This window comes from Lepus europaeus, chromosome 18 (genome assembly GCF_033115175.1).
Source record: "Lepus europaeus isolate LE1 chromosome 18, mLepTim1.pri, whole genome shotgun sequence".
NCBI classification, from domain to species: Eukaryota; Metazoa; Chordata; class Mammalia; order Lagomorpha; family Leporidae; genus Lepus; species Lepus europaeus.
In genome coordinates, this window is record NC_084844.1 from 821837 (window position 1) to 837322 (window position 15486).

The window sequence follows — 15486 nt, forward strand, 5'->3', positions numbered from 1 at the left end:
GGCTGGGCGTGCAGGAGAGCCCCCGCGTCGCACTGAGGCTCCCACCCCGCCTGCGAAGTGAGGGAGGGGACTGGCCTCTCTGCTCGAGGCCAGGATGGCCACGTGGTCCACGAGGGCCTGAGCCCCAGTGTTTCCCAGGCGGCTGCCAAGCTCCAGGAGACAGAGCGGGTGCTGCGAGAGCAGGAGGCGGTGCTGCGAGCTGTGGTCCAGGAGCGGGACCAGGCGCTGGAGGCGCTGAGGACACACGGGCTCCCGCCGGGACAGGAGGCACAGGTGAGCGTGGTGCCTCCAGACACCCTCCCTCCCCCACTGCCCTCCTGCCCTCTCCCCTCCCGGCTGACCCTGGGGACAGCGCCCACTCCCCAGCTCCTGCAGCATTTCTGGAAGACTAGTGCCCCGGAGCAGGCCAGAGCTGGAGGTGGGCCTTTGCAGTCCTGGTCCTGGTTCTGTGTTTAAAGATCTATTTACCTACTTACAGGGGAGAGTGACAGAGAGAGAGATTGATCTTCCACACGGGTTCACTCCCCAGATGGCCTCAATGGCCAGGGCTGGTCCAGGCCAAAGCCAGGAGCTTGGAGCTCCATCCTGGTCTCCCATGTGGGTGGCAGGGGCCAAGTGCTGGGGTCATTGCTGCTCTTTCCCAGGCCATTCGCAGGGAGCCAGGTTGGACTGAGCTCTGACCTGGGATGCCGGCACTGCAGTGGCGGGTTAGCCGCTGCCCCGCGGTGCTGCCGGCGGTCCCTCGGAGCATCTGGCAGCACCAACAGGAGTGAGTCAGCCTTGAGCTCTCACCGAGCGCACCCACATCCGGCTCCTCTGCCGCTCACTGGGAGCCAGGGAAGGCGCAGTGGTCCCTGCCAGCTGTCCCGTGCCGGTGACGCCGGTGGGGGCCTCGTTCTGAGTGTCGCTGGGGCCAGTTGTGCAGTCATGGCCTCCTGCGTGGGGCCAGGGTCCCTTAGACCTTGACATCTGTGGGCTCATTTCAGGTGGCACGCGGCCGGCTCGAGCGCCCCACGGGCTGAGGGGACGGAAGCACGGGGCTCGGAGAGGCCGGAGTGGGAGGACGGACAGCGTTGTTCTGGGGCTGCGCATGGCTGACATTTTTCCCGCCTTTTTTTTTTTTTTTTTTTAAGATTTATTTATTTACTTGAAAAAGTTACAAAGGGGCGGGGGCGACAGAGAGACTTCCATCCACTGGTTCACTCCCCAGAGGAATGAACAGTGAGGGCCGGGCCAGGCCAAAGCCAGGAGCCAGGAGCTTCATCCAGGTCTCCATGTGGGTGCAGAGGCCCAAGCACTTGGGCCATCTTCCCCAGGGAGCTGGATTGGAAGAGGACCAGCCAGGACTAGAACCGGCACCTATATGGAATGCTGGCACTGCTGGCGGCGGCTTACCCACTACGCCACAGCCCTGGCGCCCCCTGCTGGTCTTTAAGGGGTGTTACACATGAAGATGGACACAGCTGCCTTGTGCAGGGCAGGGAGCTTGGCCGTAGCATGGCCACACCCCACCTCCCCGGCTGCCGTGGCCTCACTCCTCTGCCTGTGGCTCATCTCGCCGTGGAGGACCAGAAGCAGAACCCCCAGCAGTGCGAGGGTGCCTGGGACAGACGCCTGCCAGGGCCGGGAGTACGCGTGGCTTGTGGGCGTTCCCTGTGTGTGCACTCTGCTGAGACGCGTACAGAACCCAGGAGCTCTGGGCCTGCTCTTGAGAGCGTCAGGCCAGGTTCCCCGGGGCTGCCCAGGACAGAGCGTCCAGCTGGGGAGCCCGCGGTCAGCCAGGGCCGGGTGTCTCGGGGGGACCCCGCCCTGCACTGGCAGGCGCTGTGTGCACACACCTGGCTGGGCCGGGGAGCTGAGGCGGAGCTGGCACCGTCCCCTGTCCCACCTCAGCTGTCCCAGTTCTGCCATCATTGTCCGGTTTCTTCCTGTTCACGGCCAGAGGGAAACATTCCGGTGGGAATCCTTCCTGCCAGGGGCAGTGGCGGTGGAGGACGCTGTCGCCGGTGGCCAGCGTCTGGGCTGGCAGGGCCGCCAGGCTGCCGTGGCCTCGGGTCTGCCTCACACTGGGGCCTCCTCCTTTCCTGCTTCCCTTTGGGGTCCACATGTGGCGTAGCAGCTACAGCAGCACCTGCAGCGCCGGCGTCCCATGTGGGGGCCGGTTCCCAGCTGCTCCGCTCCGACCCAGCTCCCTGCTGTGGCCTGGGAACACAGTGGACGGTGACCCAAGTGCTTGGGCCCCTGCACCCACGTGGGAGACCTGGATGGAGTTCAGGCTCCTGGCCTTGCTCGGCTCAGCCCTGGTCGTTGTGGCCATTTGGGGAGTGAACCAGTGGATGGACGATCTCTCCCTATCTTCTCTGTCTCTCTCTCTGTGTATGTATATGTATATGTACACATAACATGTACACACATACATGTATATATTTACATATATCTGACTTTCAGGTAAATAAGTAAATCCTAAAAAGAAAGGAATGCTCTCCCCTGGGTCACGGCCTTCCAGCACCTCGCTCTGGGTGCCCTGTGCCCAGGTCTCTGTGTTTCTCCTGTGCAGATCGCCAAGCCCCTTGGGCCTGGGGGTTCTGGTGCTCATCACACGGGGACACCTGCAGCCCCTGCTTGTCCTGGGCTCTGCTTCCCGGTGCCCCAGACTCCCCTGGGCCTGCGCAGGCCTCATTTCTGGCCTCTCCTCCCCGCTTCTCCTGAACGCTGTGTGAGCTCCCGTCGGCTCGGAAGCCCGTCCCGGCCAGGGGATCTGTGACGGTGCTGAGGCACGCCTGGCATCAGGGCGCCGTCTGCCTATTCACCATGCAGCTCCCTGGCGCCAGCCGCCGCGCGCCTCCTCCAGCCCTGTAGCTCTGTCGCGTTAAACACAGTCCCCTCCCTCCGCTGACACCTGTCGTCTGCTCTGTCTGAACGTGGCTCCCCCAGGGATGAGGTCTTCTCAGGTCACCCAAGAAGGTGGTTGTCTCCACGGGCAGACGGGCAGGGAGGGTGGGAGGCCCTGAGAGCACAGAGCCGGAGCCGGCCTGGACCGGCACGGGGGCCTCGTGTCCTCTCTGTAGCCGTGGCCCAGTCCGTTTTTTCTTTTGGTATCTGGCAGGTGCTCTTCAGGCAGCTTGAAGAAGGGGTGAGCGGAGGCCTCGCGTCCAGTGAGATCCAGCGGCTGCAGGAGCAGAACGCGAGCTTACGCAACATCGTTGCCCAGATGCGGGCGGAGATGGAAGCCCTGGGCCGCCAGGTTCTTCCCTCAGTGCAGCTAGGAGCCACCTCAGAGACTGAGCAGCCCGATCCCAAGGCAGGAGAGGCAGGCACTCCTGGTGAGAGGGGAGGCAGCATCTGTGCGCTGGGCCCGGGCAGGCTCACACCCCCTTTATTTTTTATTTTATTTTATCTATTTTTTGACAGGCAGAGTGGATAGTGAGAGAGAGAGACAGAGAGAAAGGTCTTCCTTTTTGCCGTTGGTTCACCCTCCAATGGCCACTGCAGCTGGCGCAACGCGCTGATCCGAAGCCAGGAGCCAGGTGCTTATCCTGGTCTCCTGTGGGGTGCAGGGCCCAAGGACTTGGGCCATCCTCCACTGCCCTCCCGGACCATAGCAGAGAGCTGGCCTGGAAGAGGGGCAACCGGGATAGAATCCGGCACCCCGACCGGGACTAGAACCCGGTGTGCCGGTGCCGCAAGGCAGAGGATTAGCCTGTTGAGCCATGGCGCCGGCCGCACACCCCCTTTAATAAACGCTTCAGAGAGCGGCAGCTGCTGTCCTCCCATGAGGAGGAGTCTCAAGTTCTGTACTCAAGAAGCCTGCTTGCTGGGAGGGAAAGGGAAAGTGAGGAGGAGCTCTGGCTCCCTGACGCCGGTCTCCCGCTGGGCTGACCCGAGCGTCTGGTCTCGGGCGAGGACCCTGGGCCCTGCCTCAAGGGGACCAGGGGCGCCCCAAGCAGCTGCCACAGTGGGCACCAGGTACAGGGACCCTCACAGCTACGCCACGAGCGAGGGTGAGGGGAGCCCTGGGGCTGGCACTGGACGTGGGACAGTTGGGGGAGAGGATGGGGCCCGTGAAGGGAGAGACACGAGGGTTGGAACAGGCTCTGCCTGGTGCGCACAGGCCAGTGTTGGGCAGGTGTGTCTCTCCCGCTGGCTTTCGGCAGGTTATGTTCTGGCCCTTGAAGCGGAAGTACGAGACCTAAAGCACAGATTTAAGACCCTGGAAGGACAGCTGGAGGGTGTGCTGGAGCCCTCGAAGGCGCCCGTGTCTGACAGCGACACTCAGCCCCTCGTCCACACCGCGGCGGAGGCTCCCGGTGAGTCCCAGGAGCGCTGACGTACGGGTGAGGGTCTCGTCAGGCGCCACGCGAGGAGGTCCTGTGTCGTGTGCGTGAGTCCCACCTGTGCACCTCAGACCCCAGCCGCTGCCTCCAGTGGAGGTCTCTCCCTGGGGTCGCTGGGCGGATGCTGGCTGTGGGACCCTGTGGGGAGGCCGGGGAAGATGGCGGATCCCTCCCTCACGGTCAGGCTCTGAGCTGACGGAGTCCCTCCTCTCGCAGGAGGCTGTGTCCACACCGGCCCCGTGTGCGCTGGGCTGGCCCTCAGGAAGCTCGGAGACCGAGCGCGTCTCTTGAACGTGCTGGTGACGCGGCTGAGACGGAAGGTGAGCCACCTGCTGCCGCGAGTCCGCACCCCCCCCAGCCGCCTGGGGAGTGGGCCAGCAGGGGGAGGACCCCTCCCTCTGTGGCTCTGCCTTTCAAACAAGCCCTGATTTATGGTGCGCGACATGGTGTGTTGTGTCGAGGAGGGTAGCCCTCCTTGTTACCTTTTTAAACGTTTTCTGTTTGTTTATTTGAATGGCAGAGAGGGAGAGGCAGAGGTCCCATCCTCTGTTTACTCCCCAAATGACTGCAACAGCTGGGCCTGGGCCAAAGCTGGGGGCCAGGAGCTGGGAACTTCTGCCTTCCCAGGAGCACTAGCAGGGAGCTGGATCGGAAGCAGAGCAGCTGGGCCTCACACAAGCACTCTACCGTGGGATGCAGGCGTGGAGAGTGGCACCTGGCACCGCGGGCTCTGTGGCCTTTGACCTCCCTTTCTGGAGCTTTCTGCACCTCTGCCTCTTGTCTGCTCCCACGTCGGCCACCTGCCTCTCGAACCCTTCAACCCCATTTCCCTCTCGCCCCTTCTCTTCCCTCCCACTCCCCCTTCCCAGTTCTTCTCCCCTGGGGAGTGGACCCTGGATGAGAGATCGCTCCCAGGAGGGGTCTCCCCCAGGCGGAGGCCGAAGGCCATCTGTGTCCCAGCACCCAGCTCCGGGCAGCAGCAGCTCAGCACCAGCTGGGTGAGGCCGGAGCGGCAGTGGCGGTGCTGACCGGGCACAGCTTTGTGGTGACCGTGTCTGCCAGAGAGGCTTCCTGCACCCCGAGACCTGCGGGGCCCCCAGCGTGCCCTCTCCTGACTGCCTTCAGGTGCTGTCGAAACCCCTGGAGCTGCACATCGTCCAGGGTGAGCTTCCCCGAGAAGTGGACCAGGTGCACCTGGAGGTCCTGGAGCTGCGGAAGCAGGTGGCCGAGCTGGGGCAGCACCTGGGGACAGCCCAGCAGGAAGGAGTGGGACCTTCCGGCGGGAAGCAGCCGTGCACCTGCAGCCCCGGGGCCTTCCACAGAGAGGTGGGTGTCCTGTGTGGGGAGGGCCGTCATGCCTGCTGCCACACCTGTCTGGGCTCCTGCTGTGGGAGCCGTCCGTGCTAGTCCTGTGGCCGCGTCGCCCGTCTGCGGTGCCCTGGGTGCCTGTGCTTAGGACACAGGCTGCCGGGAAGGTCAGGCCTGGGAGCCGACCTGCTCTGTCCTGGCTGTCTCCCGCTCCTCTGTGAGCTGTGACGCGTGGGTGGCAAGGCACAGGTGCCCCTCAGGTGAACACCGCATGGCATCCTGGATTCTGGGTGCTGAGAGGAAAACCAGGCTGGGATCCGCGGCCTTACCATCAGGAAGTGCAGACTGGAGGGGTTGCTTACTCTCAGTGTGGGGAATGAACGCGGAGAGGGCTGGGTCCCCAGGCCGCACCTGGCCAGCTCTCCTGCCCCACCCCGACCTGGGCAAGGAAGGCATATGCTTACGGCCGGTGACTGCGTGCTGCCCCCAAGCACCCAAGCCCGGGGAGATCTGTGGGTGCAGGGCCACACCCCCACCAAGCTGTGTGAGGCATTGTAAGCCACTTGGAGCTGGTGCGGAGGGGCCCTGGGCTTCCTGAGGAGCCTCGCTGTGGTCAGTCCCTAGCGAGTGCCGTCCAGACCCTAGGACACTCCAGCAACCCAGGCTTTCCTCCCGGTCCCCTGAGGGCTGTCCAGACTCACTCAGACGCTGCTCCTCCTCACCAGGATGCCGGGGTGGGCAGCCAGGGCCCCAGGGCACCCGGGAGTGCACAGCAGGTCAAGACTCGTGCAGGCGCCCAGGTGGGGGCTCCTTATTGTGAGGAAGCCCTAGAGTCGTCACCGTAAGGGTTTTTTAAATAAAAGATTAATTTCAAGGACAGAGTGACACAGAGAGAAAAGGAGAGAGGGAGTTCTTCCAAGTGGCCACAACGACCGGTGCTGGGCCAGGCCAACGCCAGGGGCCTGGAGCGCCATGGGTCTCCCACGTGACCGCAGGGAGTCCTGCACTGCTTTCCTGGGCGTGTCAGCAGGTTGCTGGACCGGACGCAGAGCAGCCAGGACTCTAACTGGTGGTCACAGGGGACGCCAGCGTAGCAAGCAGGGGCTTTACCTGTGCCACACGCTGGCCCCAGAGTGAACTTTACCAGATAACAGCTTACTGGGAACTGAACCCAGAAGAAGTTTGTCCACACTCTTGGGTCAGGATGTCCAGAGGCCTGGGCCTGGGCCGCTGGCTGGGCCCCCCGCTCCTGAGCGGTCATCAGTGACTTTGGGAGTGGTTGTTTGGCTCCGCGGTTAGGATGCCGGTGACGACGCAGGTGTCCCACATCGGTCTTGGCTCCTGACGCCGGCGCAGACCCCGGAGGCAGTGGTGACGGCTCAGTGGCTGGGTTCCTGCCGCCGCGTGGAGGCCTGGGCTGGGTTCCCAGCGTCAGCCCTGGCCCAGGTGTCTGTTGCTCTGTGTTTCTGCCTATCAAACTGATAAACACTAGGGAGAAGCAAGGATCGTGACTTGGAGTTCTGGGGCCGGAGCCTGGCAGGGCCGTCTCCGGGTGCGGGTCTGCTTCGTGGAGTGAATCCTCCTGAACGCTCGCAGTGGTGGGGCCTGGAGACTCTGCTCGCTCACAAGCAAGTTCGGGGCTCCACAGAGGCCCTGGCTGCACCTGGCCTCAGCCCCTGCTGTGCGGAGCCCTGGCTTCCCTTCTCAGCCAGGGCCCCGGCCTCAGGCACAGGGCCCTGCTCATCACCCGTCCTTGCGCTCGGGGACAAGAGCTGCTCCCCAAGCAGGCACAAGGCCCACACGCTGGGGGACATGAGGAGCCTCCTGGGGAGACCCTGCGCCGAGCCGTGGCTGAGGCCCCCAGGGCCACAGGACGTTCCGTGTGCAGGAGAGGTCAGCGGTCTGTCTTGGCTGTGGTCAAGCCATGACTGTCCCGTGGTGCCGTGATTGCCTGGGGCACAGCACAGTCACCCACGTGGCTCCTACTGCCGAGAACAGCAGTGCCCGGGGGACACAGGCACCTGCCAGCCTGGAAGGGACTCCAGGAAGTCGGGCCAGGACAGGGTGTGCTGGGCCGTTCCAGTCACTCCGAGCTCGTGAGCCTGCACGTGGCCATTAGGCCTGAGGAGCAGCTCGGCAGAAGCAGATGGGCTGTGCACGTGGTGCCAGGGCCTGGGACTGCTGCTGCCCTGCACCCTGTTCTTGTTTCAAAGCTCTGCGTGTTACCGCATTTGCAGTGTGTAGTGTGGACCACGAGACCAGGCTAGGCTGGGCGGGTACAGCCTGGGGCTCCGTAGGACACAGCTCCAGGTTTGGTGCAGGCCTGGGCTGCCAAGGGGAGCCTAGCAGACTCTGGTGCCCTTCCCAGCCGCCTCCGCTTTGTCTCTGTGCCTTCTGCTGGACAGTGAGGAGCACCCTCAGCTGTGTGTCCAGCCAGCAGGTGGGGAGACGGAAGGCAGGGCCCCAAGCACCTGCCAGCATGGAAGATGGGAAGAAGCACCAGGCTGCACGGGCCCGAGGGTGAGGGCAGAGCCAGTGACCACAGCAGAAGGCAAGAAGGAGGGGGCCGAGTTCCGGCACAGGCGTCCAGGCAGGGTGTAGCCCTCTGGGGCTGGAGGCCCCGTGAGGTCAGTGCCAGGCGGCCCACAGTGCTGGCTGGCGCCTGTCAGCTCTCTGTCCTCACTGCAGACAGAGGTAGATGCAGGGGTGCAGGAGGAGGAGGAGGGCAAGGCCTGGGGCCCTCTGGCTGTGCAGGGGGCAGCTGTGGAGCTGTGAGGGTCTGAGGGCTGGAACCCCTTATTCATCCCATTGTGCTGAAGGGGCAGCCCACGGAGGCACTGTGGTTCTGTGCATGGAGGGCCATCGCCCCAGCCTGCTCACGGCAGTGCCCCATCTGGAGGGGCAGCTGGGCAGGCGTGGTGGGCCAGGCCCTCCACCGTCTTTCCCACAGGAGGGCCTGGTGGTGCCCGGGTCTCCCGGGGCTGCTCACTTACAGGGCCCCGCAGGTGGCTCCGTGGGGACGGCTGTCCAAGGAGAGTTCCCCACCTGTCCCCAGCCAGGGCCACAGACCCCACAGGCCTTGTCTGTGCACCGACTCCAGAAGAAACTAAAGGAAGCAGCCAGAACAATCCTGAGCCTGCGCCTGGAGAAGGAGCAGCTCATCGAGATGGGGAACAGGCTCCGCGCTGAGCTGGGCCGCCCCAAAGGTGAGTCCACAGATGTCGGCTTGGGGAGAAGCTGGGCTTTGGGGTGTGCCCCCTGTGCCGAGAGGGGTGTGAGGGGACCTGCATGGAAGTGACTCCCTCCAGCCTGCCCCTGGGGACCGGGAGCCCCTGTGCCGAGGCCAGAGGTAGAGGGAGGACTGCCAGGGAAGGCAGAGGCTGCCGGCCGGCTCCACCTGGCCAGAGCCTGTGGAGGGGCCCGCAGGGAGGCGGGAGGACACGGAGGCCGCCCTCTGTGGGGTGAAGTCCAGGGGAAGCTGCTGGCAAGCAGAGCTGCACCGCCCCGAGGGCCAGCTCCCGACCCCCTTCCCTGCAGCTCTTATGCAAAGGGTGCTGCGGTTCAGCCGGCTTAGGCTGTGGGCCTCCTCCGGGCACAGCCCGTGGTGTGTCCTGAGTGAGGCCCAGGAGAGGGCTGTCGGGCAGGCTGCCTAAGAAAGGCGGCTGGCACTGGAGCCCCAGGCCCCTTAGAGGGAGATGCACAGGTGCTCCGAGCACGCACGCCAGGCCGCTCAGAAGCACCCAGAGCCCTGGCCTGCAGGCCCTGGGGAGACCTGCAGAGCGTGATTGGCTCCGGGCAGCTCTCGCTGCGCTGCCTGTGTCCAGGACATCAGAATCTGGGCGTCCCTCTCAGACTGGGTCTGTACGGAGTGCCCTGCGTCTCCTGGCACCAAAGCCACGGCCGGCTCCCCCGCCTCCCCCTTCACTGGCGAGGTTTCCTTCTCCAGGGGCGGCGTTGTGGCTCGAGTCGGGGCTGTGGGTGTGGGGGCGGGCTGCAGCAGTCGGCTCCCGGCCTCGGCCCAGCCTTGCGGCACCAGCGCCGGGAGGCGTCGCCCTCGCCGTCCCCTCCGGTCCTGCAGCCGAGGGGAGAGGCTGCCTTCCCCTGCGCCTCAGAGGCACCTGCAGACCAAACGTTTGCTGCTTTTCCGAGCCATGCTGCCTACGCGTGAGCTCCTCCCTCCCTGGCCCCGCACGGCGCGGCGCGGCACGGCAGGGCCTCAGCCACCACAGTGGGCGGCAGTGTGTCCTCCTCATTCCCTGTTATTCTGTCACCTTCCGCGCCAGCGGCCCCTCCCCCACCGGACCTTCTGCTCCTTGACCTGGTCCTCTACGGGAGGCCGCCAGCGCTGCCGCAGGAGCTTCCCTGGCTGGCACCAGGCCTCCCGTGCCTGGAAGTCAGTGTCCTCACCATGCTTCCTGTAGCTGGCCTAGCCTACGGCCAAGCATTCACCCACCCCCCATCCACCTTCCCACCCCCATACATCCACCTACCCACCCCCATACATCCACCTTCCCACCCCCCATCCACCCACCTACCCACCCCCTTCCACCTTCCCACCCCCCATCCATCCACCTACCCACCCCCCGTCCACCTTCCCACCCTCCACCTACCCACCCACCCTCCACCTACCCACCCCCATACATCCACCTTCCCACCCCCAATCCATCCACCTACCCACCCCCCATCCACCTTCCCACCCCCCATACATCCACCTACCCACCCCCCCATCCACCTTCCCACCCCCCATACATCCACCTTCCCACCCCCCATCCACCTTCCCACCCCCCACCTACCCACCCACCCCCATACACCCACCTTCCCACCCCCCATCCACCCACCTACCCACCCCCCATCCACCTTCCCACCCCCATACATCCACCTTCCCACCCCCCATCCATCCACCTTCCCACCCCCCATCCACCTACCCATCCCCCATCCACCTTCCCACCCCCCATCCATCCACCTACCCACCCCCAATCCATCCACCTTCCCACCCCCCATACATCCACCTACCCACCCCCCATCCACCTACCCATCCCCGATCCATCCACCTACCCACCCCCCGTCCACCTTCCCACCCCCAATCCATCCACTACCCACCCCCCGTCCACCTTCCCACCCTCCACCTACCCACCCCCATACACCCACCTACCCACCCCCATACATCCACCTTCCCACCCCCATACATCCACCTTCCCACCCCCATACATCCACCTACCCACCCCCCATCCACCCACCTACCCACCCCCATACATCCACCTTCCCACCCCCATACATCCACCTACCCACCGCCCCATCCTCCTACCCACCCCCCCATCCACCCACCCACCCACCCTCCATCCACCTACCCACCCACCCCCAAGGGGGCTCTGTGCCATGCTGGGAAGCTCAGGGGTGACGTGGAGATGGCGTGCAGTGTGTGTGAAGAGCGCAGGACGGCAGCATGGCTGCTCTGCTGGCTGCCCCACTGAGCTCACCTTCCACTCTGCAGTGCTGTGCGTGCAAGGGCGCTGGGGCAGGGCGTTGCGGTGGTGAGAAAGTCACCAGGATGGTCTAAGTGAAGCGGTCCACCCTCAGGCCATCGGAAGCCGGGTCCTGTGCTGTCGCTCAGCCCTCAGAGCACAGGCTGGGGGCCCTGGCTGCCACCCACACTGGCACTGCCAGGCCACGGGGCCGTGTCCCCTTGGAGCCGTGGACCTCTGTGGGCTGAGCTGTTTGTCGAAGGCCATGGGGTCGATGTGGCAGCTGCAGGTGACTGACGCCTGCTGTCCTCAGGCGCCTTCGTCACAGCTGCTCAGGTTGTGGGCCCCTGCGTGGTGCTGCCTGGATGCCTGCAGGTGTGTGCAAGTGTGCGCGTGCACAAGTGTGCGCGTGCACGTGTGAGAGTGTGCATACACACCAACTGTGCATGTGGTATGCGTGTGCGTGCCAGTGTGCGCGAGTGTGACGTGTGCGTGCCAGTGTGTGTGCACATGGGGGTGAGACTGTGTTTGGTGTGTGTGCGAGCCTGAGGGGCGCCTGCCAGCTGTGTGGCAATGGGAAGGAAAGAGAGGACTTCGGCTGTGCCCTTTGTCCCTCTGGGGCAGAGGGGGTGAGAGGGTCCCTGCGGCCGCAGTCCTTGTGTACAGGGTGACCAGCTGTGGTAAAACCTCTGACCCACAGTCGCCACTTGAAATGTGAGGGCCGTCACGCAGGGGCTGGGCCTCTCCGGCTTCATCTGTGGGCGTTCCTGGGCCTCTCTGGCCACTGCTGCGCCTCACTTGCACCTGCCTGGGGCTGGTCCCCCCGTCTGCCTCTGAGCAGGGCCCCTGCAGTGGGACGCAGGCTGACCTCCACGTCCTGCGCCTTGGCGTGGAGCCGAGCCTGGAGCACAAGCACCGTCTTTCTCAAAGCCGCAGTGAACACGTGGAGGGGTGTGGGAGGGGCCGGGCGCCACTCAGACCACACCTGTCCCCACCCAGACCCAGGCCGGGTGAGCCCCAGGCTGGGGAGGGCCAGAGGAGAGGGGCATGCAGCCCCAGGCGCCCCTGCCCCGCGCGCCCCGCGTCCTCCACTTCTGCCTCCCCTGGACGTCAGAGCCGCACGAGCCGTGTCTCTCACCTCGTGGATAGCTGGGCTTCCTGATGTCTTGTTTCGAATCTTCTGCATGGAACCTACTGTTTTAAGAAAGGTTTCTGGCCGGCGCCGTGGCTCAACAGGCTAATCCTCCGCCTTGCGGCGCCGGCACACCGGGTTCTAGTCCTGGTCGGGGCACCGATCCTGTCCCGGTTGCCCCTCTTCCAGGCCAGCTCTCTGCTGTGGCCAGGGAGTGCAGTGGAGGATGGCCCAAGTGTTTGGGCTCTGCACCCCATGGGAGACCAGGAGAAGCACCTGGCTCCTGCCATCGGAACAGCGCGGTGCGCCGGCCGCAGCGCGCTACCGCGGCGGCCATTGGAGGGTGAACCAACGGCAAAAGGAAGACCTTTCTCTCTGTCTCTCTCTCTCTCTCACTGTCCACTCTGCCTGTCAAAAAGAAAAAAAAAAAAAAAAAAAGAAAGGTTTCTGTTTCTTCTCATTATTGAAAGGATATTTTTTCATTGTAAAAATGTAAGCCTGATGAGAAGTGTTAGTTTATACAGGAAAACAAAATTTACAAACGAGGGCTAATCAGTGTTATGGTGAAAATGCCAGACACCCCGTGTCTCTGTGTGTGTGTGCCCACTCACACACACCCTGGCACACGCATGCCCCTGGTGGAGGCCCAGGCCCACCCAGACTCTGACACCCGTGGAGCCACGTGAACAGCCTGTGGGGACGGCGCTCTCTCCCTGAGCGGCATGTGCTGTGCAGTTAGGGTGCCTGGCGGCTGAGGGCGCCACTGGTCTTGCCTGCCCCTGGGCCAGGAGGGTGGCTGGATCCGTCCCCGCCCCGGTCTCTGTTTCTGCCAGGGGCCCTGCAGCTGGCACGGGGAGGCCTCTCCTGGGACGAGTGTTGGGTGAGATTGCGACACGGCCCTCCGGGCACTTTCATGATCCCACACGCCAGTGCCGTGATCACAGTCACAAAGCCAAGTGCTTCACAGAGAATGGACTCTTTGGGACCGACCTAGACAGTTAAGACTGTTTCGCTATTTCATATTGTATTTAATTTTTCATTATGCCATTTTGTTATCATTTTCTATCTTTTTTAAGAAGAAAGCTTTTTTAAAAAATATTTATTTTCATCTATTTGAAAGGCAGAGCCACAGAAGCAGAGAGAGACAGAGAAAGGGAGATCCTCCACCCCCTGACTCATGCCCCACATGTCCCCACGGCCAGGGCTGGGCCAGGCTGGAGCCAGGAGCTCCATCTGCTCTCCCAGGCACGTCGCCGTCCCCTGCTGCCTCCTGGCACGTGAGCAGGGAGCTGGATCGGAAGCCGAGCACCGGGACTCACACGGCAGCATCCCAGCGCGGCTCACCGCTGCGGAAGACCTGCCCCTCGCTTAGCGTCTGACTTCTTTAAAAGACAGACTGGGGAGCTGGCTTCGCTTCTCCAGGGCCTGGGCTGTTGGCCTGTGTGCGCAGCGATGAGGGGACGTAGGCGCGGACCTGCTGCTCGACCCCAGGGCCTGGGCTGTTGGCCTGTGTGTGCAGCGATGAGGGGACGCAGGCGCGGACCTGCTGCTCGACCCCAGGGCCTGGGCTGTTGGCCTGTGTGCGCAGCGATGAGGGGACGTAGGCGCGGACCTGCTGCTCGACCCCAGGGCCTGGGCTGTTGGCCTGTGTGTGCAGCGATGAGGGGACGTAGGCACGGACCTGCTGCTCGACCCCAGGGCCTGGTGCCGACCCAGATGCCGGCTGCCCCGTGGCTTCTGCAGGGAAGTAAACTCGGACTCCGGCACTGGCGGTCTTCCCTGGGGCAGTGCCTCCTGAAAGCCTGCGGGCAGTTCACTCTGCTCCGTCCGTTTGGAGATGACCTCTGGCCACTTCCTGGGCGGCCTCGGTGTCCACAGCTCTTCTCAGGTGCCCTGTCGGCAGAGCAGCGCCCTCAGCCTGAGCCCGGCCTCTGCGGACGGGGCCTCTCGCTCTCGCTCTCCCCCCCAGGCCCCTGCCTCTGGCTGCTTTGCTCTGACCCAGGCCGTGTCCCCCCGTTTTGCCGTTGCTGTGTGTGACTGTGTTGCTTGGCCCTGGCTCAGGCGTCACTGCATTCGGCTGTTAGGACTCACGGTTGGGTGACTGCTTGTTTGTCCATTCTTAAAGTCTCAGCCAGAGTTGTTTCTTCTTTTTTTTAAAAAAAATGTACTTACTGGCCGGCGCCGCGGCTCACTAGGCTAATCCTCCGCCTTGCGGCGCCGGCACACCGGGTTCTAGTCCCGGTCGGGGCACCGATCCTGTCCCGGTTGCCCCTCTTCCAGGCCAGCTCTCTGCTGTGGCTAGGGAGTGCAGTGGAGGATGGCCCAAGTCCTTGGGTCCTGCACCCCATGGGAGACCAGGAGAAGCACCTGGCTCCTGCCATCGGAACAGCGCGGTGCGCCGGCCGCAGCGCGCTACCGCGGCGGCCATTGGAGGGTGAACCAACGGCAAAAGGAAGACCTTTCTCTCTGTCTCTCTCTCTCACTGTCCACTCTGCCTGTCAAAAAAAAAAAAAAAAAATGTACTTACTTATTTGAAAGGCAAAGTTACAGAGGCAGAGAGAGAGAGAGAGAGAGGTCTTCCATCTGCTGGTCTGTCCCCAAATGGCTACAATGGCCAGAGCTGCACCGATCCAAAGCCAGGAGCCAGGAGCTTCTTCCAGGTCTCCCACACGGGTGCAGGGGCTCAAGGACTTGGGCCATCTTCCAGTGCTTACCCAGGCTATGGCAGAGAGCTGGGTGGGAAGTGGAGCAGCCGGGACTCGAACTGGCGCCCACATGAGATGCCAGCACTGCAGGCGGCAGCTTTACCCCCTGTGCCACAGAGTCGGCCCCTAGACTTTCTTCAGATACGGCTTCTATCCATTTATTTTGGTTTCTTTTGGAACTTGCGATGTAAGACATAATTATTTTTGTTAAACTTCATTATTTATTTGGGAGAAAGCGCCCATCCTCTGATTCACTTCTCAGGTGCCCACAGCTGGTGCCGGAAGCTGGAGCCTGCATGGAGACCCAGCTTGTGGAGCCACCGCCTGCTGCCTCCCGGGCGCACATCAGCAGAGCGGGGCCCCAGCCTCGCCTGAGAGCTGTGCCAGGTGCCCACCGGGCTGCTTCCTGTGCGCGTGTCTGCGTGCCGTGAGGAAGTCTCCCTTTCCGCTCAGGGCTCCTCAGAGCCACTGCTTGCCTGTGTCTTGACCACAAGTGTCCAGTTGATGACCTCATGCCTTTTGTTGAATGTGGTGTTCTTTTCCTC

General features: G+C 63.5%; 1 protein-coding gene across 10 annotated transcripts in view; it reads left to right on the forward strand.

Moving 5' to 3' along the window:
• Nucleotides 1-15486, forward strand: part of CCDC57 (coiled-coil domain containing 57) — an 84338-nt gene that overhangs the window by 39401 nt on the left and 29451 nt on the right. For 6 of the 10 annotated variants that reach the window (XR_009864303.1, XM_062175671.1, XM_062175673.1 and 3 more), the window contains exons 10-15: nt 139-273; nt 3107-3323; nt 4155-4307; nt 4551-4654; nt 5460-5660; nt 8698-8848. Coding sequence is in view for 8 of the 10 variants with exons in the window: in XM_062175671.1 (XP_062031655.1) it covers nt 139-273; nt 3107-3323; nt 4155-4307; nt 4551-4654; nt 5460-5660; nt 8698-8848 (961 nt within the window). In the remaining 2 variants the exon portion in view is untranslated. The remainder of the gene's footprint in view (nt 1-138; nt 274-3106; nt 3324-4154; nt 4308-4550; nt 4655-5459; nt 5661-8697; nt 8849-15486) is intronic. The other 4 variants (XR_009864304.1, XM_062175675.1, XM_062175676.1 and 1 more) reach the window with 1 other exon arrangement.